Source organism: Plecotus auritus, assembly GCF_963455305.1.
Source record: "Plecotus auritus genome assembly, chromosome: 13".
Lineage (NCBI taxonomy): Eukaryota > Metazoa > Chordata > Mammalia > Chiroptera > Vespertilionidae > Plecotus > Plecotus auritus.
Genome location: NC_137779.1, coordinates 13,722,818 through 13,747,831, shown reverse-complemented (window position 1 = coordinate 13,747,831; position 25,014 = coordinate 13,722,818). Strand labels below are relative to the sequence as shown.

At 42.6% G+C, this 25,014-nt stretch overlaps 2 protein-coding genes across 2 annotated transcripts in view; both read right to left on the bottom strand.

The window, feature by feature from the left end:
* CCDC62 (coiled-coil domain containing 62) overlaps window positions 1–8,290 on the bottom strand; it is a gene marked incomplete at its 5' end in the record, with an annotated part of 30,560 nt that extends 22,270 nt beyond the window's left edge. Inside the window, 4 exons of the mRNA XM_080649704.1 lie at window positions 824–925; window positions 3,970–4,136; window positions 4,966–5,158; window positions 8,255–8,290. Of these exons, the coding sequence (XP_080505830.1) occupies window positions 824–925; window positions 3,970–4,136; window positions 4,966–5,158; window positions 8,255–8,290 (498 nt within the window). The remainder of the gene's footprint in view (window positions 1–823; window positions 926–3,969; window positions 4,137–4,965; window positions 5,159–8,254) is intronic.
* Window positions 8,291–11,091: 2,801 nt separating this feature from the next.
* On the bottom strand, window positions 11,092–21,247 carry DENR (density regulated re-initiation and release factor). The gene is made up of 8 exons (XM_080650683.1): window positions 21,075–21,247; window positions 20,215–20,329; window positions 17,270–17,289; window positions 16,501–16,585; window positions 15,537–15,620; window positions 12,781–12,897; window positions 11,504–11,643; window positions 11,092–11,399 (listed from the first exon to the last, which is right to left on the bottom strand). Exons 2-8 carry the CDS (start codon window positions 20,318–20,320, stop codon window positions 11,355–11,357), a joined length of 597 nt encoding a protein of 198 aa, XP_080506809.1. The 5' UTR covers window positions 20,321–20,329; window positions 21,075–21,247; the 3' UTR covers window positions 11,092–11,354.
* Window positions 21,248–25,014: the final 3,767 nt, after the last annotated feature.

Sequence of the window (25,014 nt, the reverse complement as noted above, 5' to 3'; positions counted from 1 at the left end):
ATCGGGCCTCTATATATAAAACTGCTTGATTGCTAACAGTTTTTCTCTCCATTAAAAACAAATTAACAAACCCTGGCTGGTTTGATAACTGGTTAGAACCACGGCCTATGGACCTAAGCAGTGGTCGGCAAACCGCAGCTCGCAAGCCACATGTGGCTCTTTGGCCCCTTGAGTGTGGCTCTTCCACAAAATACCACGGCCTGGGCGAGTCTATTTTGAAGAAGTGGCGTTAGAAGAAGTTTAAGTTTAGAAAATTTGGCTCTCAAAAGAAATTTCAATCGTTGTACTGTTGATATTTGGCTCTGTTGGCTAATGAGTTTGCCAACCACTGGACCTAAGGGTCTCAGGTTTAATTCCTGATCAAGGGCACGTGCCTGGGTTGCAGTTCAATCCATGGCCCTGATCAGGGCGCATGTGGGAAGCAACCAATTGATGTGTGTTGTCTCTCTCTCTCTTTCTCTACCCACCCCCTTCTACTTTTTCTGAAAATCAATGAAAAAAATATCCTTGGGTGAGAATTTAAAAAAATTTCTTTAACAAGCATTCTGACTGCCAGGAGACCTAACAGTGAATCCCTCAGAAGAAAATGAGTTAATCTGGGAGCTGGACCATTGAATGGCACTTGGAGACAGAAACCGAAAGTGGAGTCTTGCCTCCTCTCCCAATGCCTTGAGGACATCATTTCCAAGTTGTTTCTCTCATTTCTAAAATGGTAGCTCTATCAATCTGCATAGCGATGGATTTAAGCAGGATTGTGTATGTGACTATACTTTATAAACTATGAAGCACCCCAGCGGATGGAGATCGTATTATTCTGAATTACCTTTAGCTTTATCATTGTAGTGAGAGACTGTTCTCGAGCCTGCAACTGTCCTACCTGAGCAGAAAGTTCCACTAACGTATTGCTGAGATTTTCGTTTCTAGCCTGCAAGGGAACAACACATAAATGCTAATGTCTGAGTCATCAAAAAGCTTTCATTACGGTCAGCAGCCACACTCTGTGCTCATTCTTCTGTTTTTTGTTTTTTTTCTTTAACTTTTTTTTCATAATAAAATGGGCTTAAGTAAGCAGCCAACAAAAGGAATACAAACATCTATTTCTCCATTACCTCTAGCACCCTCTCAACACAAGTGTTTGCTCTACAGAATTATGTTGGTTATGTTTCTAAACATGTCTACTACCTAATGTCTTTTATGTATAATTCTAGGTTGGCAAGAAAGAAGAAAATGAATGAATGAAAACAGATTTCCTTTGCTAAAATAAAGTAGTAGTGAACTTCTGTGCATTTTTTTTTTTTTTTTTACTCTGTGTTGGGGTACTGCCACTTACCAGATTTTTTTTAAACCACAGAACTATAGCTGATATAACTATTGTATACATCAAACATGTCAAACTCCTGGCCCATGGGCCACATGCGGCCCACAATGAATATTTTTGCGGCCTAGACAATATAACGGTATGTAAAAAACGTTTTAATAAAAATTTCATAACTTAATTTTTACAATATCCTCTTATACATAATTATTAATAATGAACTACAACGTTCGCTAACGACTGATTACTATAATCGTGTTGCATTCATTTCCCTTACGCACCTTACGTGCAGGCGCACCATTTCTCTCCACTAATACTAGCAGCAAATATTTTAGCAGCAAATATTTTAGCAGCGATGGCCATGTCATTAATCTTGTACTGATTTGCTTGCTGTGCGCAACAGGAAATATTTCACTTTCGGAGAACAAGAAAAATAGGTTTATTGCATTATGCTTATTAATTTGTGTAGTTATTCAGTGTCTGGTAAGTTAATGTTCAAGAAAAAAATATTAATTTTATTAAAATGTTCTATTATTTTGTTAACAATGATTCATTTATTTCAGCCCTTTGTATTCAGCATGTCTCTATCGAAATAAACCTACGTTTCTATGAAAATTGAAGCTTTTGCAGCCCACATAAACTTAAACCTTGTTTATTTGGCCTTGTATTAGCCTTTGAGTTTGACATGCTTGGTGTACATGATGTATTTATTGGTTAGAAAAAGGAATAATCAGGCTTTTAAAAAGATATCGTCATGGAGGAAACTTAACTACATATTACTAAGTGCAGTTAAGTTTCCTCCATGTGAAAAGACTACAATTCTAACCATACATTTTAACCACAAGACATTCTGGAAAGGGCAAAATTATGGGGGCAGTGAAAAGATCAGTGATTGCAAGGAGCTCTGGGAGGGAGGGATGGAGCACAGAGAACTTTCAGGGAGTGAAACTTTTCCATACGATACAATGCTGGATATGTGTCATTATACATTTGTCAAAACCCTTTTAGTGATAATGATATGTCCTGTATGTATATACTGATTGTAACAAATGCACCACCATGGTAAAAATGTCCATAATGGGGTGGGAGGTGGGGGGTGTATGAGAAATCTCTGTACAGTCCACTCTATTTTCCTGTGAACCTAAAACTGCTCTAAAACTAGTTTATTAATTTAGAAATATCTTCCAGTTTATGCAGCCCCCATAATGCATTAGCCCTAACCTGCAAAGTGGTGATATTTGGAAATGAGCCTTTGAGAGATAATTAGAATTAGAGGTCATGAGAGTGGGACCCCATGATGGGATTAGTATCCTTATAAGAAAAGATACCAGAGAGCTTGCTCCTTCTCTCTGTTCCCAACACAGCAAGAAGGTGGCTGTCTATAGACCAAGAAGAGAGCCCTCCCAGGAAACTGATCCTGCTGGCAGCCACCCTGATCTGGGACTCCTCACTGCCAGAACTGTGAGGAAAGAAACTTCTGTTGGTTAATCCCCCCAGTCTATGGCATGTTGTTATGACAGCATGAGCTGACTGAAATACTTCCTTTTTAAAAAATATATTTTTACTGATTTCAGAGAGGAAGGGAGAGGGAGAGAGAGAGAGAGAAACATCAATGATGAGAGAGAATCATTGATTGGCTGCCTCCTGCACACCCCACACTGGGGATTGAGCCTGAAACCTGGGCATATGCCCTTGAATGGAATCAAACCTGTGACCCTTCAATCCACAGGCCGACACTCTATCCACTGAGCCAAACTGGCTGGGGCTGAAATGCTTCTATTTGTAGATTGAGCATATCAATAGATTCTAGAATGGTTTTTACTTAGTTTGTAATTACAAACGCTCTACTATAATAATCTGAAAAAATAAAAGAGGCATGCAATAAAAGCTATACTATTATTATGAATTATTAAGCCCCATTGTATTACCAAGATTTATACTGAATATCATCACTATGAAACAAGAAGAATATGAAAGATGGGACAGAAAAATGGCTTTCTCTCTGTGCCTCTCATAAAGCATGAGCTCAAAAAAAAATGTCTGATACTAGGCCAGTGTGGCTCAGTGGTTGAGCATCGACCAATGAACCAAGAGGTTGCGGGCTCAATCCTCAGTGGGGTCATACAGAAGATAGCTGATTGATGTTTCCCCTTCATCTATCTTTCTCTCTCTCCCTTCCTCTCTCTGTAGAAATCAATAAAAAATACTTTAAAAAATATCTGATGACTACCCAGTTCATTCATCTTACAGATTTTATTTCTAATATGCCTCTAACATGGGTTAGATATCTGTTTATCATATCAGATAAGACATAGTTCTTTAGAAAGCATACTCTGAAGTGCCCAAAACTTGGTGATACTGCTCTCGGACTTTGAGAAAGGCTTTCCAAAATAACCCATTGTTGATAAAATGATAGATGTTACTAAACCAAATGGCCCAACAGTTAGAAAAGGGTTGTCACGAAGCTTCATCTGCAAGACAGACAGCTAACAGAGCAGTACAATGAATGCAAGACTATGACGATGGACGGCTATACTTTCATACACACGCACATGCATTTTTAATGGAACCAATGAAATCTACCAGTAAATCCTCGGTAACTGAAACGCAAACACAATTTGGGCTAGTGAGGCTGATCACAAAATTAAACCCACCTCAAGGTCTTCAGAGAGGAGAGAGGAATGGGTTGCCTTCTGAGCCATTTCCTGAAGCTGGAGCTGAGTCTTCTGAAGAGCTGTCTGGCATTCCACCTGATTAGATTCCAGGGTTTTCACCTTCTTTGTGAGTGACCGGATTATTTCAGTTCTTTTATGTAGTTCGCCTGAGGGAAATTTCACCAGTCACTTATTTGTGGTCAGAGCTGAAGCTTAAAATGCATTGTTTTCCAATACATGGTTAAAAAGTAATTGTGCTAAAAAATTTTTAAAGATAATTCTTCTTTTAAAAGTTTGTATGATAGCTCCAGCCAGTATGGCTTAGTTGTCTGGAGTGTCATCCCACACACCAAAAGGTGGCAGGTTCAATTCCCAGTCAGGGCACACACCCAGGTTGTGGGTTTGATCCCTGGTCAGGTCGTGTGCAGGAGGCAACTAAGTCAATGTTTCTCTCACATCAATGTTACTCTCTCTCTCAAATCAATCAATAAATTAAAAACAAAACACAATTTCTAAAGATTCACTCCTAACACACTGCTAACTGGAGCTCTACTCAGCACTCCACATTTAAGCACTTTGTTCATCCTACTTTAATTCATATTGTATTTGTCTGTTTGATTGTGGGTGTTCATAGTCTTCCTACCTTCACTGACACTAAACTCCAGGGTAGAGGGCACTGTGTTGGGATAAGTCATTCCCGTGAGCCCTTTTTTTTAAAATATATTTTATTGATATTTTACAGAGAGGAAGGGAGAGGGATAGAGAGCTAGAAACATCGATGAGAGAGAAACATCGATCAGCTGCCTCCTGCACACCTCCCACTGGGGATGTGCCCGCAACCAAGGTACATGCCCTTGGCCAGAATCGAACCCGGGACCCTTCAGTCCGCAGGCCGACGCTCTATCCACTGAGCCAAACTGGTTTCGGCTCCCGTGAACCCTTTTAATGTGCGAGCTACAGAAGTGCTTAACAGTCGTGGCTGAATGCATTTCTGACCTTCCAATTTGCTGCAACGCTCTTCCAAAGTCAACACCTTCTGCCGATCCTCCTCCCACGACAGAAGTTGTCTCTGATGTACTGCAACCATTTCATTGAGCTCTTTATCTCGATCTTTCAATTCTCCAATGAGCAGCTGCAGCTCTTTCCGTTGTTTCTCGATAGTGGAAATCTCAACTTCTGACCCGATGTTCTAATCACAGAAAGTGGTTTCACACAAAATAAAACTAATCAATAGCATAAATCAGCCAAAGCCTATTTTCCAAATAATTATAACTTCTGATGCTGCCAATTCAAGGTAGTGACATTAACTAAGTTTTATTTGCTGTTTATAATGTGGCATCAAAATTATGTATATTTAAACCAAGATCACACCTACTGTTCACTGCCTCTATCATTTTGTAATACCACACACAGCACTCAAAAAGTGGGGCTGGCCCGGCTGGTGGGGCTCACTGGTTGAGCGTGGAGGTCACCGTTCAACTCCTGGTCGGGGCACATGCCCAGGTTGCAGGCTTGATCCCCAGTAGGGGTGTGCAAGAGGAAGCTGGTGGAAGATTTTCTCTCATCAATGATGTTTCTATCTCTCTCCCTCTCCCTTCTTCTGAAATCAATAAAAACATATTTAAAAAAAATTTTTTTTAAGTGGGACAGTTTGTAAAACCTCCACTGGCTAAATTACAAATGAACCCATCTCTGCATTTTTCTTTGCTGTCAACCCTTTCTTTGTATCAACCAACAATATTATCCCTCACCTTGCTCCAGCAATTCTGGAGCAATCAAGTAAAGGGAAACATGAAATAACTACTGGTTATAAGTAAATAATTTTCATTAACACTTAACACATCTATATAAACTCATTCTATCAATTTAATATTGGGACTGATCCAAACTCAACACACCTATTAAAAAACAAATCTTATAAAGGAAAGTTTTCAAACATACACAGAAGACAGAGAACAGCACAATAAACTCCCATATGCTCAGAACCCAGGTCCTGCCATTATCAAGATTTTGCCACATCTGTTTCATTTTTTTTCCTTTTTGTTGTTGATGAAAAAAATACATTTCACTCATACATACTTCAGTATGCATCTCTAAAAATGAACATTTTTATATAACCATAATGCCATTTGCATACCTACCAAAATTATCTACAGTAACTCCCTTTTAAGCATACATCATCTTAAAGTCTAGTGCAGGAAAGTTGGTCTGACCTAAGTGAGGGTCCAGAATTAGCCACTTGGTGGCTCTATAACCTTGGACTAGTTTCTTAACTTTAAGCCTTAGTTTCCTTCCCTGTGAAACGGCAATAACAGCACTGTGATTTCTTAGAGTTGTGTGGATTACGCAAGAGAAGCTCTGTAAAGTACTTCACAGTACTTGGCACATCACAGTCACTCAACAAGCATTAGGTTTTAAGATTTTAAGTTACGTTTCAAAATATGGTACTGTCCCCATCAATAAAATAAAGAGCTAAATGTATTACTTTAAGAATTCTATCTTAAACCCAGGTGGTGTGGCTCAGTGGTTGAGCATCAACCTATGAATCAGGAGGTCATGGTTCGATCCCTGGTCAGGGCACATGCCTGGGTTGTGGGTTTGATCCCCAGTGTGGGGCATGCAGGAGGCAGTGGATCAATGATTCTTTATCATCATTGATGTTTATCTCTCTCTCTCCCTTTCCCTTCTTCTCTGAAATCAATAAAAAATATCCTATATAATAAAAGGCTAATATGCAAATCAACTAAATGGCGGACCAGTCGCTATGACGTGCACTGACCACCAGAGGGCAGAAGCTCAACGCAGGAGCTGCCCCCTGGTGGTCAATGCGCTACCACAAGGGGAGCAATGCTCAGCCAGAAGCCGGGCTCATGGCTGGCAAGCGCAGTGGCGGTTGCAGGAGCGTCTCCCACCTCCGCAGCAGTGCTAAGGATGTCCATAGGGAGGAGGCCTAAGCCGTCAGTTGGACATCCCTTGAGGGCTTCTGCACTGTGAGAGGGCACAGGCTGGGCTGAGGGACCCCCGCCCCCGCCCGAGTGCATAAATTTCATACACTGGGTCTCTAGTATTTAAAAAAAGAATTCTATCTTGCCCTAGCCAGTTTGGCTCAGTGTATAAAGCATCAGCCTGTGAACTGAAGGGTCTCAGGTCCGATTCTGGTCAAGGGCACATGCCCGAGATGTGGGCTCAGTCCTCACTAGGTAGCTGATCAATGATTCTCTCTCATCATTGATGTTTCTATCTCTCTCCCCCTCCCTTCCTCTCTGAAATCAATTTAAAAAAAAAAGAATTCTATCTTGAAAAGTTCATGGAGGCCATGTACATCATTCCTGCTTTCTGAAAAATACGATTTGTAAATAAACAGAAACAACGAATGGGTTACAGTTACTAGTAATTAAACACACACACAAAATAATGGAATTTGGAGCCAAGGGATTGCGAATCACAAGACCTGAATTCCAGTCTTTGGTAAGCCACTCATTCGTTCATTCATTTGTTCAACAAATATTTACTGAGCACCAAGTGGTTGGGGATACAGCAAGGAGCATATATTCTAGTACTGGAAACCAGGCAACAGGCCAAGTATACAAAAAAGTTCATCCCATCGCATACCGATCAACGCAAACCTAGAGCAAGTTCACTTTCAACGCTTTTCTTTTCTTTTTTTTGGTAAACCGGAGTTATAGAGTGCTCCCCCATGGCAGGTTACTGTGGATAAATTAAGGACCGGAAGGAAGGTGGCCTACAGAAAGCCGCTCTACAAATGCCCACTGTCATCCTTAAGAAGTGGACACCTGCCTGGTGGCCAGTGTGACTCAGTTGTTAGGGCATCGTCCATGCACCCACAGGTTTCCGGTTCCGGTTTGATTCCCCGTCAGGGCACAGGCAGGGTTGCGGGCTCGATCCCAGGTTGCGGGAAGGGGGGGGGGGACGGGGGGGCATGTTTCTCTCTCGCATAGATGTTTCTCTCTCTCCCTCTCCCTCATTCTCTCTCTAAAAATCAATATATATATATATATATATATATATATATATATATATATTTTATTTTATTTTTTTTAAGTGAGCACCTGGTCCCACCACTGGTCTTAACACCTGGGTTGGACAACAAGTTTCTTTTGAGATAAGGAAACGGGATATGACACTCCATCCCTCCGTTTTCCCTTGACGACCTGGGTACTGTTTTAAATTTGAAGCGGAAACCGTGCCCTAAAGACCACCCAAGTTCGGCCAAAATGCACGCTCTGCCCGAGGTCTGCTTGCCTGTTGTACCCAGGCCGCTCACCTGGCGCCCGGCGAGGAAGGTCACTGTAGGGTTCATAGGTGTTTCCTCCGCTCCCGGAGAAAGTCGCTGTGTGCAGCGTCACCTTAGAAACGCCATAGCGCGATTGCCCAGAGCGGTGGGGGTGGGGGTGGGGATGGGGGTGGGGAGAAAGCCCAGAGCCCATGAGCCCCGCGCCCTCGGCCCAGCCGGCCCAAGCGCGCCCCCCAAACCGCCTGCCAGGAGGACCTCGCGCGCCGGCCGCGCCTATGGCCTCGCCAAGAGGGCCGCCCCGGCTCTCGCGATACCTGGTAGTCGCGCGACCGGATGCAGGAAGCTGGCTCCCACCGGACCACGTGCGGACACCGCTCTCACGACGTTTCATGCTTCCAAATCCGGACCTGGGACTCAAGAATGATTAATCTGAGAATATGCTTGCTGCAGAACCGGTTAATAAAGGACGCAAAATAAAGGCTGTTTCTGTCCCCATCACCCTGGGTTATGACATTTGAGTTGCTCACCTAGTTCCCTCTGGCCCCACTGAACTGTGAGCCTTGTAGCTGCTGTGTATAACTGGCACCGAGAACAGTATCTAGCATTCAAACGAATACACGGATGGAGGCAGACACCAGCCCTGGTAGTTAATAGTTGTCGCCAGCCCAGCAGACAGCTCTAAACTAAGACTCACAGTTAAAAAGAAAAAATTGTTTAGACTCTGGATGTAGCTCTTGAATAGCAATGAGAATCTTGCAACTTCATCATGACAAAATTTACCACATTCTGGGTTGAACCTAAACTTTTTTCACGTGTTGTTTCATAGTCCTTCCTTCTTCCCCCTTTTACTCTTCATGTTATATAGGAAATAAACTATGAAAAAATAATACTTATCCCTGGTAAGTAAATAATACATTTAATCCCTGGTCACCCACCCCCTACTGCTTAACCCATAGGCTGGCATTGCTGCCACGACGTTACCAAATAGTCTTAAGGTATTTCAACTTTACTTTTTGATTGTGAATTAGCAAAACATGCCATTGTGTTTATAAAATCTGAAATGGAAAAACAAAATTAGTTTGCTTTCAAGCTTCACTGATCTGGGTGACAATTGCCTCTATAGAATAGGCTCATGTTTAGGAGAACCAAGACAATGTCTTATAATTTAAAATCAAGAAAGAAAATTCTGACAAGTTATTAAAAATAGCCTATCCAGCCCTGGTCAGTGTGGCTCATTGGCTGAGCATCGTTTATGCACCAAAAGGTCACCAGTTCAATTCCTGGTCAGGGCACATGCCTGGGTTTCCAGCTCAATCCCCAGTAGGGGTTGTGCAGAAAGCAGCTGATGGACGTTTCTCTCTCAAATCAATAAATACTTATTTTTAAAATATTGTATATCAAAACTGTATTTGCATTTGAAGTTGCCAGCTTAATCATGACAATTCTCTTACACATATTATGAGATAGGCTGTTTAAGGGTTATTCTTTTTGCTAAAAATACTAGACTGTGAAAACATTCTATAAAACACACATAAATAGAATGTACGGATTAAAGCCATGCCTTGTTCTACTACTTCATTTTAATCAGAGATTAAACTATACTCTTTTAAATTCCGGTCAAAGAAACACATTCACACATGTTATACACAAGGACAATTTTAATCCTGCGTTTTCCTGCAGTAACATCCACTGCTGGCTATATATGGATTGAAACTGCATTTGCCAAGAACTGTGAACATTAAGAATCTTTACATGAAGTCACATGTGTTGATACAGACATCTTCCAGCACCAACAGCATACATAACACATACCACATAGTCTCGATGGATAAATTTGCTTCATCAGATAATCATATTTAGTAAAATTCACAGTTAATGCAGAATTTCTTTTTTTAAATTTACATCTTTACTACACATTCTAAGATTGTAATTATTTATAAAAACATTCAAGATTGTAATTTGCATGGCAATAAACAATAGGTTCTAAATTTATTAAAGGAATCTGTAGAATTAAAATACCACCAGTCTTTTCAACTTGTAGCACCTGGCTTAAGACCTTTATAAAAAAAAAAAGTTTTAAATTTGCTTAGTGCATTCATTATAATCGTCAGTTTCTCTTGTGAGAAAAACATGTTTCAGTTGCTATTTCCCAGACAATATATTGAACACGGGTTTATAGCTGCAACTGGTTAGCAGAATTTTACACTCAGATAGCCAGAACAAGAACTCCTAGCCTCAATAAATGGCCTTCCACTCAAAACGATTTGTATAAAACGGATATGGGGTTTGCCCCCTACTTAACATTATTAAACATGTTTCCAAATATTCTTGGAAAATATTTTAAAATATAGGTGTAATAGTCTACTATATGATGCACCATCATTTCTTTAACCACCTCCCAATTGTTCACTTATATCATTTGCAATTTTTTTGATAGTAGGAGTAACATCTTGATGAACATAAGACATACCTTTAAGATAATGTCAAAGAAGTGGTTTACTGGGTCAAACAGTGCAGATGGTTTTAAGGCTCGTCATATACTTGATCAATAATATTCAGAATAGCTTGAACTACTCCAGCCAACAGTATGTTTATGGGCCCACAAAGTGGACTTGGTTGGTAACAAGGAAGCCCATTCAACCACAAATCTGTTAGATGCTCAGGCATCTCAGAACTAACACACCGAAGAAGCAAGAAGATAATTATGCCTGAAGATGAAGCCCAATTACAACTCTTTAAAACATCACTCAGCTTTAAACCAGATTAAGTCACGACCATTTGGAAAATGATACACAAAATAAACTTCCCACAAAAAGTCTACAGTGTTTTTCCAAAAATAGAAAGTTTAAAAGACAGAAAGAGAAAAGTCAGGACCAAGTGACCAAAAATTTTTATTTGACTAAATTCTATTTCATGCATAAGCATGACAGTCTCCCCTGTTTATGACTTTGGCAATTAAAAAAAAAACACAAAAAACACAAGCAGCCTTGTACAGAACAGTGAAAATGCCAAGGGCGAGGTTAGTCCACAGTTTTACTGTAGGATAAATATTTTTTTTTCAAAAGGCCTCTCCCCCTTTGGCCATATCAACTCTCAGTTCAGACCATTAAATACAGACAAATTTTCAAAATCACTTCTTCACTTCTCCAAGATCTTCAATGCTATCATCATCCACCTATAAAACACAAATTACATCTCATGAGTTGTGATAGAAAATAACATGAAAGCAACTTGCCTTAATAACCTATTTCTACAGATGTGTATGGTCCATATACTCACCTCCGGCCATTTTTCCTGAATGACATCAATGATGTCATCTGTAAAGTCTCCCTGAATGATGATCTCATCCTCCCCTGTCACTGAGGCACCACAGGAGAATTTTTGAGCAAAAAATCTTTGTGCTTCTTTAAGATCAATTTCTGTTATATTAAGAAAAGAAACAGCAAGACTATAATCAGAATTGTGTGTCAAGGACTTTTTTCCATTTTGAAATTTAATCTGCACTTTAAATTCATAAAACAGATTGCATTCATGGGTTTCATATTCCTTTCAGAGCAATAATTACTATCACAGGCAGTGGTCTTAATTCAACAATTCAAGGTAAACATACAGCCTCAGTACATAAAAATACCATCACCCATAATATTCATGACCCGTATAGTAAGATCAAAATAAATCCAGGGCCCTAGCTGGTTTGGCTCAGTGGACAGACATAGGCCTGCGGACCAAAGGGTCCCGGGTTCAATTCCAGTCAAGGGCATGTACCTTGGTTGCAGGCTCCTCCCTAGCCAGGGCCCTGGTTGGGGCGTGTGCAGAAGGCAACCAATTGATGTGTTTCTCCCACATCGACATTTCTGTCTTTCCCCCTCTCTAAAAAAATCAATGGAAAAATATCCTTGGGTGAGGATTTAAAAAATAATAATAAACAAACAAATAAATAAATTCAGGAACACATGAATTCCATTACATATACACTTCTGAGTACAATGAAGTTCTTTTGTTTATCCCTTTCTTTATTCTTCTGTATCTCTTTAAAAAAAAAGAAAAGATAATTTACAGCAAAGAAATAAACCTAATATTTGTAATGTGGCCCAGTGATTGCTTTCCAATCTGTGTTGTCACTCGAAGGGACCTTGATTTGCAGTTTCACTATTCATTCAAGGCCTCCACGCAGGACCTTCTGCCACCACCACCTTCCCTCACCCTCTAGTCATTCCCAGAAGGGACAAATAATTTTGCAACCCTCTACACCAAGCTGCAGAGCCAAAGGAGCAGCACTCACTGGTGGGTGTCAAAAGAAACCCTATCTTGCCCTCTTCATTCATAAAATGTGCCCATGCAGGAATTCTGGAGAGGAAAAAGTTAAACCAGTTCTCTCTGCAAAAGACATTAAAATGTCTTCCAAACTTGATTTTGAAGCTATAGTAACAAATGCAGAATATTATTCTGTATCTTCTTAGCAAAAACAGACCCATGAAATTTTTATGATTCCAGATTTTTAGAAAGAGAAATATATAGAGTTCACATGCTTTAAACACACTTAAGACTAAACTCACCAAAAGTTGCAAGGCCACACACTCTTGTTACATATTTCTTCTTTGCTCTGGGAATTTTGGCTATCGTAACCTTTTGTGGTACAGTCTTCTTTTTTTGTTTTATTTGACCCCTTCCACCTTTATTTATTAAGGAAGAGCTTAGCATTAGTTGTTTCACTTTTAACATAGTTAGAGAATACTGTCTTTAAAGTTGTTAACTTTCAAAAGGTACCAAATTTTATTTCTACAGTTGCTTGTTCTAATACAAAATTAATGAACACGTGCATGAGTATTCATTCAATAGATATTTAAGTAATATGTGCCAAGCACTGAACTAAGGACACAAAACGAACAGAACACAGCCCCTTCAAGGATTCTCAGTCTAGTCAAGTGCAACAAGAAAAGTTAAATCTTGCCCAGCCAGCATGGCTCAGTGGTTGAGCATTGACCTATGAACCAGGAGGTCATGGTTCAATTCTGGGTCAGGGCACATGCCTGGGTTTTGGGCTCGATCCCGTGTGGGGCATGCAGGAGGCAGCCAATCAATGATTCTCTCTAATCATTTATGTTTCTATCTCTCCCTCTCCCTTCCTCTCAGAAATCAATAAAAATATATTTAAAAAAAAGAAATGTTAAATCTTTACAGCAACCTGCTATCCTATATAATAAAAGGCTAATATGCAAATTGTCCCCTTGGGAATTCTACAGAGCAGGTGTTAGACCAGGAGTTGACTGCTCACTATGACGCGTGCTGACCACCAGGGGGCGGCATGGAACAAAGGCCCCAGCCTGCAGCCGGCAGCCAGCAGCTGGGGGAAGGAAGGCCCGATCAGCCCTGATCGCAGCCAGGCCTAGGGACCCTACCCGTGCACGAACTTCGTGCACCGGGCCTCTAGTATACTATACCTAGGTATAGTATACTAGAGGCCCGATGCACAAAATTCATGCAAGAGTAGGCCTTCCTTCCCCTGGCTGCCGGCATGGGCTTCCCTCCGGCCATCAGCAGGCACCCAGGACCCAGGCTTCCCTTGCAGCCCCGGCTTCGTCTAGAAGATCGTCCAGGAGGATGTCTGGTCTAATTAGCATATTAGGCTTTTATTGTTATAGGTAGGATCCATAAACACGACACTACCACAGCTTTGAAGAGGAGCAGCTTACCCTGCTTCTGAAGGACAGAATAGGTTTCCTAGTGGAAGTGGCATCTAAGCTCTTGCAGAATAAGGAATTGTCCAGGCTGGAGAGGTTTAAGAAAGGACATTCCAGGAAAAGGAACCAGTTCAGAGATAAGAAAAGGCATTATATCTGAGAACTACACCTATCTTGATGAAGGACACTTATGGATATGCAACAAATAAAGCCAGAAAAGCAAAAAATTCTGTATCAGTCATTAAAGGAACAGTGCATCAAGCTTGTAATTTGATTTTACATTGAAGAAGGAGATAAGCCACTGAATGTGCAGGAGTGAGATGACCAGATTTACGTTTTGTCAAGATCACCCTACAGTGTGGAGGGTGGGTCTGTGAAGAGTTAGGCAGATGGAGAGGCAACGGAGGAGGCTCCTACATTAGTTCAGGCAGAAATTAATCAAAATCTAAACCAAAGCAATGGCAATAGCAATGGCCACTAGGCATAGGATAAAGACAGTAAGAGGGAAAACAGAATTTAGAACTGACTAAAGGGACAAAACGAGAGAACCTAAGACGGGTCTCGGATTTCTGGCTCAGATGACTAGATAAACTGTGCTGTCATTAACCAAAATAGGGGAAACAAAAGACACAGATTTGGGACTTAGAAAGTTAACTTTGGAAATGCTGCATCAGAGGCACCTAGGGCACCTCGCACATTCCCCGTGTAGAGACATGGGCCTGAACCAGAGATACAGACTGGGGACTTCTAAGTGTCCAAGTTAGGAACGTTGAAGAATCACCCTAGGAGAACATGCAGAATGAAAGGTCAGAGGGCAGAAGACAGAATCCAGGGGACACCAACTTCTGAGGGACAGAAGGAAGAAGAGAAGTCTGCACAGAAGATCGAGGAAGAGTGGTGGGATGAAAAAGAACGTCACAGAAACCAAGGAAGTACAGCACTTCAAGAAGGGAGTCCTCAAATGCTCTTATCATTATTTAGCAACTACCGAGCCTTTGGTGACCCTTATTAGAGGGTTTCAGTGGTGTGAAAGTTAGGTTAGGACAGACTGGGCAGTGAACAGTAAGCGAATGGCTAAGAAGGGAAGCAGGAGGATAAGGCAAAGAAAGACATGGGCTCTGGAAATTTTTTGAAAAGATGCAAAGTCCTAAAAATATTTATAGGCTAATTTTAGTCACAGGGGAGAATAATTAAAGAAGAAACAGGAGGGGACAGGATACAGAGGAGAGACAGACAGGTATATATAACATCAGTAAAAAAATTTTCAACTGAACTGTCAGAAGTAATAAGAAAAAATTTATATAAATGTCCTCACTCTAATTAAATAGAATACACAGATAGTTTAATAAGGCAACACAGTTTTCACATCATCAACAAGATGGATGGTTGCTTTTTACATATGTATACGGCAAATAAAGCATGTTTTCATAGGTCTAATTTGCTGATAAAGCAACAAATCATACCAGATCCACCCCTGCCCCCGAAAACATGATTCTGTACCCCTCTGAATGATATTCATGAATTACAGTAACAGGCGGGTGTTACTGATATTGGAAATGCTTTCATCACTGATTTCTACTGGCAGAGGGAAGGGAAGTTTGTGTCCATCAAATTGTGGAGTTAGGTCTCACCTCTCTTTTGTTTTTTCTTCTCTTCCTCTTCTCCTGCTGGTCCTTGACCCTCACTAATTCCAGCTTCTTGTTTGGGTGAATTTTCTAGATGTAAAAACGAAAATTCAAAAGCATCACTTCCTACTAATGTAAAAAAAATCACCTTTGAGCAACCCCATACAAAAATAAGCAATCTTACCAACAACTGAGCGTGACTATTATTTTTATTTTTGTTAATCCTCACCCGAGGATATTTTTTCCATTGATTTTTTGAGAAAGTAGAAGAGAGGGGAGGTGAAGGGGGGAGAGACAGCCAAAAGAGAGAGAGAGAAAGAGAGAGGCATTGATGTGAGAGAAACACATCGATTGGTTACCTCTCACATGGCCTGACCAGGACTGGGGATCGAACCTGTAGCCCAGGTTCGTGCCTTGACCAGGGATCGAACTCGAGACTCTTCAGTGCACAGTTCGATGCTCTAACCACTGACTCACATCAGCCAGGGCCTTCCCCAATAATTATTATCTCCCTGTTCCCTGTTTATCACTACTTAACATAATTATGTCATTTGTCTCATTTTACTTATTTATCTCCCCTTCGAGAATATAATTTCCAAACACATCTTTTGTTTGCTGCTTTATCCTCAGCATTTGAAACAGGGTGTAGCATATAGTATGCTACAAGAAATAATTTGTTAAATGACTGAGTGAAAATATATTTGCCCCTAAATCATTTACTCTTCTTTATATAAAAAAAGGTGATATTTTTAACATACACTGTCTCAGAGAGAGAAGACACATGAAGCAGTGTGTGATTTGACATAAGGAATTTTAACCCAAGAACTTAAGATAGTTTTAAAGTTCATAGGTATAGGTTATAATTCTGTAATTATCCTACTAAAAGAAGACTTTTGTATCTTTAAAATAATACCTTATGTGCATTTGTTTTGGGTATACAAGTTTTGATGAAAGAAAAAAATGTTCATACCTACTGTAAGTTTTGCAAACTCATTTGGAAAATTCTTCTCTAACCACTGTCTACATTTAGCAACATCAGGCATATATTCACAGTACTGGGGGAAAAAAAAATAAACCGAGTTACAGCAAAACATTTTCAATCAACCAATATATTTTCATTTAAAAGCATTCCCAGTACTTCTACATAAAGAATGATAAAACTAACTACTCCCACCTGCCGTCTTATCCACAGGAAATCTATATTCAACCAGGAAACGCCCCAAAAGAAATAAGAAATCAGAAATAAAAAGGAATTAGGCACTTCTTCACTGTAGTAATTTATTTCTTCTCCATCAAACAGAAGGGCCATTAGAAATGGAACAGACAGACAAAAACAAGTACATCTACTTCTTGCTCGGGGCACATGGGTACATTATTTTCATGGCTTGCCCACAGAGCCTGACTTAGAAGCTCATTAACAAAAGTCTTACACATTTCATGCTTTCCTCTGCTTGAATGTCAAATTTTGGTTTCAAAGTTACTCTTGTTTTATTAGCTGACTGACTATTCATGAGTGCCATGCAAAAACCCAAACTGTATGGCCAAGTGCAAAAGATGTACACATGAGACTCAAAATCTAAAGGTAATTTGTAATTCCATAAAATTATTCTAAACCAAATGTGTCTATTAAAAGGTTGAAAATCTACTATTAAATGATAGAAAATGAAAAAAGTTCTCAAGATAGCTGTAAAATCAATGATCCCAAATGCAGAAGTTAAAAGAATTTTAAAAGAACTTACCTCTGTTGGTAATGAACACACTGGGGAAATGGAGAGAAAAAGATTTAAAAATTTAAATACACACACACATAGCACTCATCATAACTTTTCTTTTAAAATTGGCAAAATGCCTCATTTGTACTTTTTCCTGTATTTTTTCTGTACTACTTGTCAAAAGCTACCATCATGCCTTGCTTTTTTGAGGCAAAGGCACATGGTTAATATCACACTTATAAACTTCAGGGGCACTTTGCTACCATTTCTTTGCAACATACTTTTTCCTTTTCCTATTACTAAAAATAATAAAATAAAATCTATTTCCCTCTACAAATCACTATTTGTAAACTAGCTTTTCAAGGCAAAAATCTCACAGTCACCTTCAAATGTCACATCACAAAGTGGAACAACCTGACATTATATAGGAATGTTCTTATAATTATGCTATGTCAATCTGACCATGTTTTCTTTCTTAGTAGAACCTAAAATAATGGTACATCTTATAAAAGATAGAATCCCAGATTTGATGAAACAGGATACAAAGAATAGCTCTTAACTACAGTAGTATACTTTTCTAATAATAATAATAGTTAGCAGTTATTGTAATACATTCTTGTCTTAGTTGCTGTACCAGAAGCTTGATACGAATCATCTGACTTATTTTACAGGCCTCAAGAAATAAGCCTCTAGCCCTCAGTGAAGTTTGGTAACTTGCCCAAGGTCAGGTAGCTGGACTCAGGATGCAAACTCTGGGCCATGACTCTCAAGTCAAATATAACCCAATAAAATGAGTATATAACAAAACTCAACCAACACTACAAAAAGTTCCCCTGCCTACTCTCTTAATGAGGTATTTTACACTAATTTTAAATTACTATCAAAGGTATTTTTAAGATGTTTTTATTGACGTCAGAGAGAGGAAAGGAGAGGAAGACAGAAACATCAATGATGAGAATCACTGATTGGCTGCCTCCTGCACGCCCCCCACCGGGGATCGAGCCCGAAACCTTGACTGGGAATCGAACCATGATCTCCTGGTTCATAGGTTGACGCTCAACCACTGAGCCACACTGGCCAGGCACTATCAAAGATATTCAATAAAGGATGAGTTGATACAATGTTTTAACTCAGTAACATCGCCTCTCTTCCTACAGTACTTGAACTCCAGGTGAGGAGGTCTCTATTCCACTCACAGAATATAGGTCCACGAAAACAAGGATCTTTTCTGACTTACTCCCTATGGAGTCCCCAGCACCTAAAACATTGCTAAGCACATAATAACTGGTCAAAAATACTTGAAAAAAATTAGTATTTACTTGCCCTTTTACTGTCTTGTACCTTTAAAGTTTACTGAAACTTTCCAAGATGCTAATAAAATTAGAGCATTTTCGATTCACAAATATTTCTGTATTGAAAATGAGGAAAAATATTCAAAGGGGGGGAGAATCCTGATTCAAGCTAACACCTAACACATCTGCATATCCTATATAATAAAAGGGTAATATGCAAATGGACTGTCACTCCAACACAAAAGATGGCTGCCCCCATGTGGACACAAGATGGCCGCCACAAGATGGCCAGCAGGGGAGGGCAGTTGTGGGCGATCAGGCCAGCAGGGGAGGGCAGTTGGGAGGGACCAGGCCTGCAAGGCAGGGCAGTTGGGGGCAATCAGGCCTGCAGGGGAGGGCAGTTAGGGGCGACCAGGCCTGCAGAGGAGGGCAGTTAGGGGGGGGACCAGGCCTTAAGGGGAGGGCAGTTGGGGGCAACCAGGCCTGCAGGGGAGGGCAGTTGGAGGCGACCAGGGCTTCAGGGGATGGCAGTGGGGGTGACCAGGCCTGCAGGGGAGGGCAGTTGGGAGGGACCAGGCCTGCAGGGGAGCGTAGTTAGGGGCAACCAGGCTGGTAAGGGAGGGCAGTTAGGGGTGACCGGGCTAGCAGGGGAGGGCAGTGGGGGATGACCAGGCCAGCAGTGGAGGGCAGTTAGGGGTGACAGGCTGGCAGGGGAGGGCATTTAGGGGCGAGATCAGGCCGACAGGGGAGGGCAGTTGGGAACAACCAGGCAGGCAGGCAGGCGAGCAGTTGGGAGCCAGCAGTCCTGGATTGTGAGAGGAATGTCCAACTGCCCGTTTAGGCCTGGGTGGGATCGGGCCTAAACCCAGATTGGAGAGGGTGCAGGCTGGGCTGAGGAACACCCCCCCCACCCCCATGCACGAATTTCGTGCACTGGGCCTCTAGTATATATATATTTTGTTGTTGTTGTTAATCCTTACCCGAGGATATTTTTCCATTGATTTTTAGGGAGAGTGGAAGAGAGAGAGAAGGAAAGACAGAGAGAAACATCGATGTGAAAGAAACACATCAATAGATTGCCTCCTGCATGAGCCCTGACTAGGGCCCGGGCCAGGGAGGAGCCTGCAACCAAGGTACGTGCCCTTGACCGGAATCGAACCCGGAGACCCTTTGGTCTGCAGGCCTACGCTCTATCCACTGAGCCAAACTGGCTAGGGCTATGTTTAATCAAACCAAGAACACTGTCCCAAGACTGTCCTTCCATACACATCACTGAAACCTCATCATCTTCGGCCCCTGACACCCTCCCTCTACTATAAGCTACAAAGCGGTTCATGCCTCCAGGCGTGCACCAAGCTTTTTCTTCCCCACTTCCTTGTCATTCCAAGAAGCCCTCCTTTAACAGCTAGATTAGCCAGTAACATTAGGCTGAAATAGCCTATTTGCATGTCTCTGTTCCAACTGGACTATTAGCTTTCCCGGGCCAAGTAACAAGACACAAGTCCCACAGGTCGGGAAAATGTGTTCATCTCCCCCTCTCAAACGAAGGCTTCACCCAATGACGAAGACCGATTGAAAAAGGGTGCCTGAAACCAAACGTGTGAAACAATGATCACAAGGCATACAAACACAGTAAGCAAAAAAAACCAAAAACAAAAACAAACCCTGCCACACACTTGCCTCCACAGTAAAGGACCCGGAGTGGGTAATCTGCATCTAACTTGGTATTGCTCCTGGAGTCTCCTTTGCAATCATGCCCCCCGGATTCAGAAATGTCAGCAGCCATCTCACAAACCTGTAAGCAAGGAAAAAACACATCTGCACAACTGTGGACCAAGACTCCAGAGCAGCAGTGCTCGGGTGTAGTCCTGCCTCCTCCCCCACCAGAAATAACCCTAACCCCAAATCTGTTTCATCTCTCTGTGGTCAAGTGAATGATACAAGCTGCCATTAGGATTCACAAAATATGAGCAATTCCGGGCACACCATCTTTATCAGGTCTACAGGGAAGCAAGTGACTGGGGGCAGAGGGCACTAGTAAAAGAGGAAATAATGGGGGAAAGAATGGGCAGGGTAACTTCGGTAGAGACAGGGCAGAAGGTCTGGGGTCATTAGGAAGGGATGCAAACCGCAGCAATACAGGCCACAGAGCAGGCGGAAGAAAAAAACCTACAAAGAAGGGGTGAGTCCCCGGAGGTGCCCAGAGGGCAGGGTGTGGGGGCAGCTACACGCAAAGGGAGTCAAGAGCGGGGATGGGAGTGGGAGGGGACAGGGAGACCAGAGTCTCGGGAGAGAAAATAGAGCAAGAGAACCGAGAAGAGGCAGAAAGTAAGGAAACTGGGGTGACAAAGGCGGTCCAGGTGGGAGAGCGGTGACCTGGAGCGAAGGGGCTAATCCCGGGGACACCTGAGGGGCCCATGTGGGCGGGGATGTGGAGACGCCCGGCCCGGCCCCTTCCGCCGGGCAGCAGCACCTTAGCTTTCCCCACGCTCTCTATACGCGATTCTCTGAAGTGGGAAAAACCACGAGGGATCGTTTACCCGGGCGGTCGTACAGCCGCCGACGCCTCCGCTCCCGCCACTACCGCCAGCTGAAACGACACATGCAACTCCTCTTCTCTGGCCCGGGCCACCCGAGAGCCCGTCTGCCGGCGCGGTCCCGCGAGACAATGAGCCTTTATCGCGAGACTCAGGCCGCCGCTGGGTGGCTGTCGCGAGAAGCCAGAGAGGCGTTGAGAAAGTGTGGAGCTTGCGCGTTGCGTTCGGGGGCGGGGCCAAGCAAGGGAGGGTCTGATAACCAGTAGAGGGTGCTCGTGACCCGTGAGAGACGTCGGGTGGCGGGCGGCCTGAGGGCGCGAGGGGAGGCGGACTGGAAACGTGCGTCTAAATCCGCAGTGACGCCGGGTGAGTGAGCCAGGAGGTTTTGCCCCGCAGTCTGGGATGCATCCTGGAGTCCTAACCTCGCGCCTGTTGGATAAATCAGTCCTCCGCCAGGAGATTGCAGCTGGAAAAAGCGTTTTTGTTACATTTCAACCCTGTTCCCTACATTGGCAGAATTATTTTTGAAAAGATGATGTCAGCGCTGTTTAAGTTTTTTTCTCATCGGCCACATTCTCACTACCCTCACGATTGTTTTCATCTCCTTCTACTTGTTTACCGATCCTTGCATGTGTCGTAAACTGGAATCAATCTCATCTCGGGCTTTCTCTGGGAGTAACACTACAACATTTGCAAGGCTATGAAGATAAGGGAAAGATTGGGACCAGAATGTGCTTTATAGAGGGTGGAGGGGATTCTTTTCTGGTTTGCTTTACTCACCAACTCATTCTCCTCCTTCCCTGCCAACTTCATTCGCCACCATCATCACCATCACCATCATCACCCTTAAATTCTCTGCTCAGAACTTCCTTTGTGTCGGGCAGGTGTGGCTCAGTGGTTCAGCATTGACCTATGGACCATGAAGCTCACGATTATGGATTCCTGGGGGCACATGCCCAGGTTGTGGGCTCCATCCCCAGTGTGGGGCCGTGCAAGAGGCAGCCAATCAGTGATTCCCTCTCATCATTGATGTTTCTCTCCCTCTCTCTCTCTCTCTCTCTCTCTCTCTCTCTCTCTCTCAATATATTGATTTCAGAGAGGAAGGGAGAGGGAGAAAGAGATAGAAACATCAATGATGAGAGAGAATCATTGATTGGCTGCCTCCTGCACGTCCCCTAGTGGGGATTGAGCCTGCAACCTAGGTATGTCCCCTTGACTGGAATCAAACCCCGGACCCTTTAGTCCGCAGGCCGATGCTCTATCCACTGAGCCAAACCAGCTAATGCAATGTTTCTATCTCTTGATCCCTCTCCCTTCCGCTCTGAAATCAATAAGAAATATATATATATATATTTAAGAACAAAACAACTTTGTGTGTCCATGAAGCCATCTGGCATAATAGTTTCCACCAGGGACCGTGGCCTCCACTCTGACATCTTTCTTCAATAAAAGAGGAGTTTCCCCCTCACAAAGAGTCGGTTCTACATGACATCAGTGAAAGAAGATCTTGTTCCCAAGCATGTTTGGTTCCGATAATAATAGCTCCCAACAATAATAATAGCTTCCATTTATTGACACCCACTTCCCACTATGTGCCAAGAACCTGCTCTTTTGGGCATACAGAGTCCAGGGGGACTCATTCCACAAAACTTTCTCAGATTCCCACTATGCCCCAGGCACTGTGCTAGGCACTGGGGATACAGTGAGCAAGGGACAAAGTCCCTACTTTCACTAAATGGTCTTAGACATGTTAGTTGATTTAATGCTTTCAAAAACCCCTTGATGCCCTGGCCCGTGTGGCGCAGTTGGTTGGAGCATCGTCCCCCATACACCAAAAGATTGTGGGTTCGATTCCCGGTCAGGGTATGTACAGAAGGCAACTGATTGATGTTTCTCTCTCACATCGATGTTTCTTTCTCTCCCTCTCCCTTCCCCTCTCTCTAAAATCAATAAACATATTCTTGAGTGAGGATTACAAAAATAAATAAATAAAGCCTTGGCCTGTCTCCTTTCTGACTGGATCATGAGCATAGCCAGGAGGGAGTACCACAGCCATCTTGCAACAAGAAGAGGCTAGCCTGAGAATAAAGGTACATGTGCAAAGGATTATGGACTGGGACATACAAACAGCCTGTGTCCCCGACAGCTCCTAACTGCCTGGCTTCTGAGGCTTCCTGTTGTGAAACACACACACACATACACACACACACACACACACACACACACACACACACACACGCTATCTGGTTAAATTAACCACAGGAGCGTTTTCAATTATACTACAGAATACATTTCTAAATGATACTTCCAGAAAGTCAGATATTTCCTTTAAGACAAGAGTGAAACGTGCAGTCAAGCAAAGCATGCCTGAAGGAAGGGGACAATGGGGAGGCCTGGCCGAAGGATGATGGGGAAGTAATGTTGCAAGACCTGCCTGCCATTCAGAGGAAGCGGGGAAGAAGCGGCACTCCGACGCTTTCTCAGAAGTCCCCTCTCAAAGAAAGCCAGTTTCCCTGACTCCTTGGATTAGAAGTGACTCATTACCACAGGTGACACCTTGTTATAACATCATCTATTTTCTCAAGAATCATAGGGCGTTTTTTTCCCCACTTTTGGGGACGGGTTGGCCCTTAGCCAGACATTTTCTTTTTATATATATTTTTTTTATTGATTTTTTACAGAGAGGAAGGAAGAGGGAGAGAGTTAGAAACATTGATGAGAGAGAAACATCCATCACCTGCCTCCTGCACACCCCCTACTGGGGATGTGCCCACAACCATGGTACATGCCCTTGACTGGAATCAAACCTGGGACCCTTGAGTCCGCAGGCCGATGCTCTATCCACTGAGCCAAACCGGTTAGGGCTAGCCAGACATTTTCGTTCATTTGGTTCTTTCTGGGCACCTTCAAGATGGTCACTTGCGGTGAGTGGATATTTGTGGATTGGCTTTTTAGCATCCACTCTCTGTAACAGGTCCATTTGGGTTTGGAAGAGTTCATCTCTCCCCCAGACTTTACCCATGTGTTCCAATTGGGCCTTCACATTGGGCCTGAACTGTGGGACCCAGATCTAAGGCCATCAGCACGTGGTGTCATGCTGGTGACAGTGGTTGATTGATTGATTCACGTGTAGACCAATCAGAGTAAGTCCCCGCACACTTCGAAGGAGCTTCCAGAGAAGAGGCTCTTTCCCGTTGGATGTGAGCCGCAGGGATGCTGGCAGCCACCTTGCCACCATGTGGCCTGAGAACCAAGTTCACACGAAGGAGGGAAGAGCTGGGAGAGACTGTGTGAACCCGGATTCCGGCACACGTGAGCTCAGCTCTACCTCTGGATCTTTCAGATACAAAAGTTGACAAATTTCCACTTTTGGGTAAGCCAGTTTTAATTAGAATGTCACTTTCTAATTAGTCCTGATGGACACAAGGGGTTAGGGCTGGGGCAGCCCTTACAGAGGTTTATTAAGACCTGTTCTAGTCCTATTCTGGTTAATCTCTCTCACACTGATGTTTCTCCCTCTGTCTCTCCCTTCCCTTCCATTCTCTCTAAAAAAAAAAAAAAAAAAAAAAAAAAAAAATGAATGGGGATGGGGGAGAGGAGGCGGGGGGGAGGTCAATGGGGGAAAACAAAAGGAGACATATGTACTACTATTTTTAATAAAAAAAAGTCAATGGGGGAAAAAAATGTCTTCGGGTGAGGATTAACAAAAAAAGACCTATTCTAGCCCAATGTTTCCCATTGTCTCCATTATGACACACACCCTGGATATTATGCCCTCAAAGAGCACAAAATCAGAAACAAAACTACAGTTTAATAAAACCACCAAATGACTGCACAGATGTAAAATAACATAATAATGTATCATTTTCACAACTAATTGCGATGCATATGTAAGTAGGTTGCCATGGACTATGGCAGATTAAACGGACGGTCCTTTTGCCCT

Bases quoted from the DNA above. Each gene is read 5' to 3' on its own strand.
- DENR (XM_080650683.1), bottom strand. From the start codon at position 20,320: ATGGCTGCTGACATTTCTGAATCCGGGGGGCATGATTGCAAAGGAGAC. The intron at 15,621-16,500 runs GTATGAACATTT...TTTTACATCTAG, and splicing joins GTTTGCAAAACTTACAGTAG to AAAATTCACCCAAACAAGAA. The intron at 12,898-15,536 runs GTGAGACCTAAC...TAATAAATAAAG, and splicing joins GAAGAAAAAACAAAAGAGAG to GTGGAAGGGGTCAAATAAAA.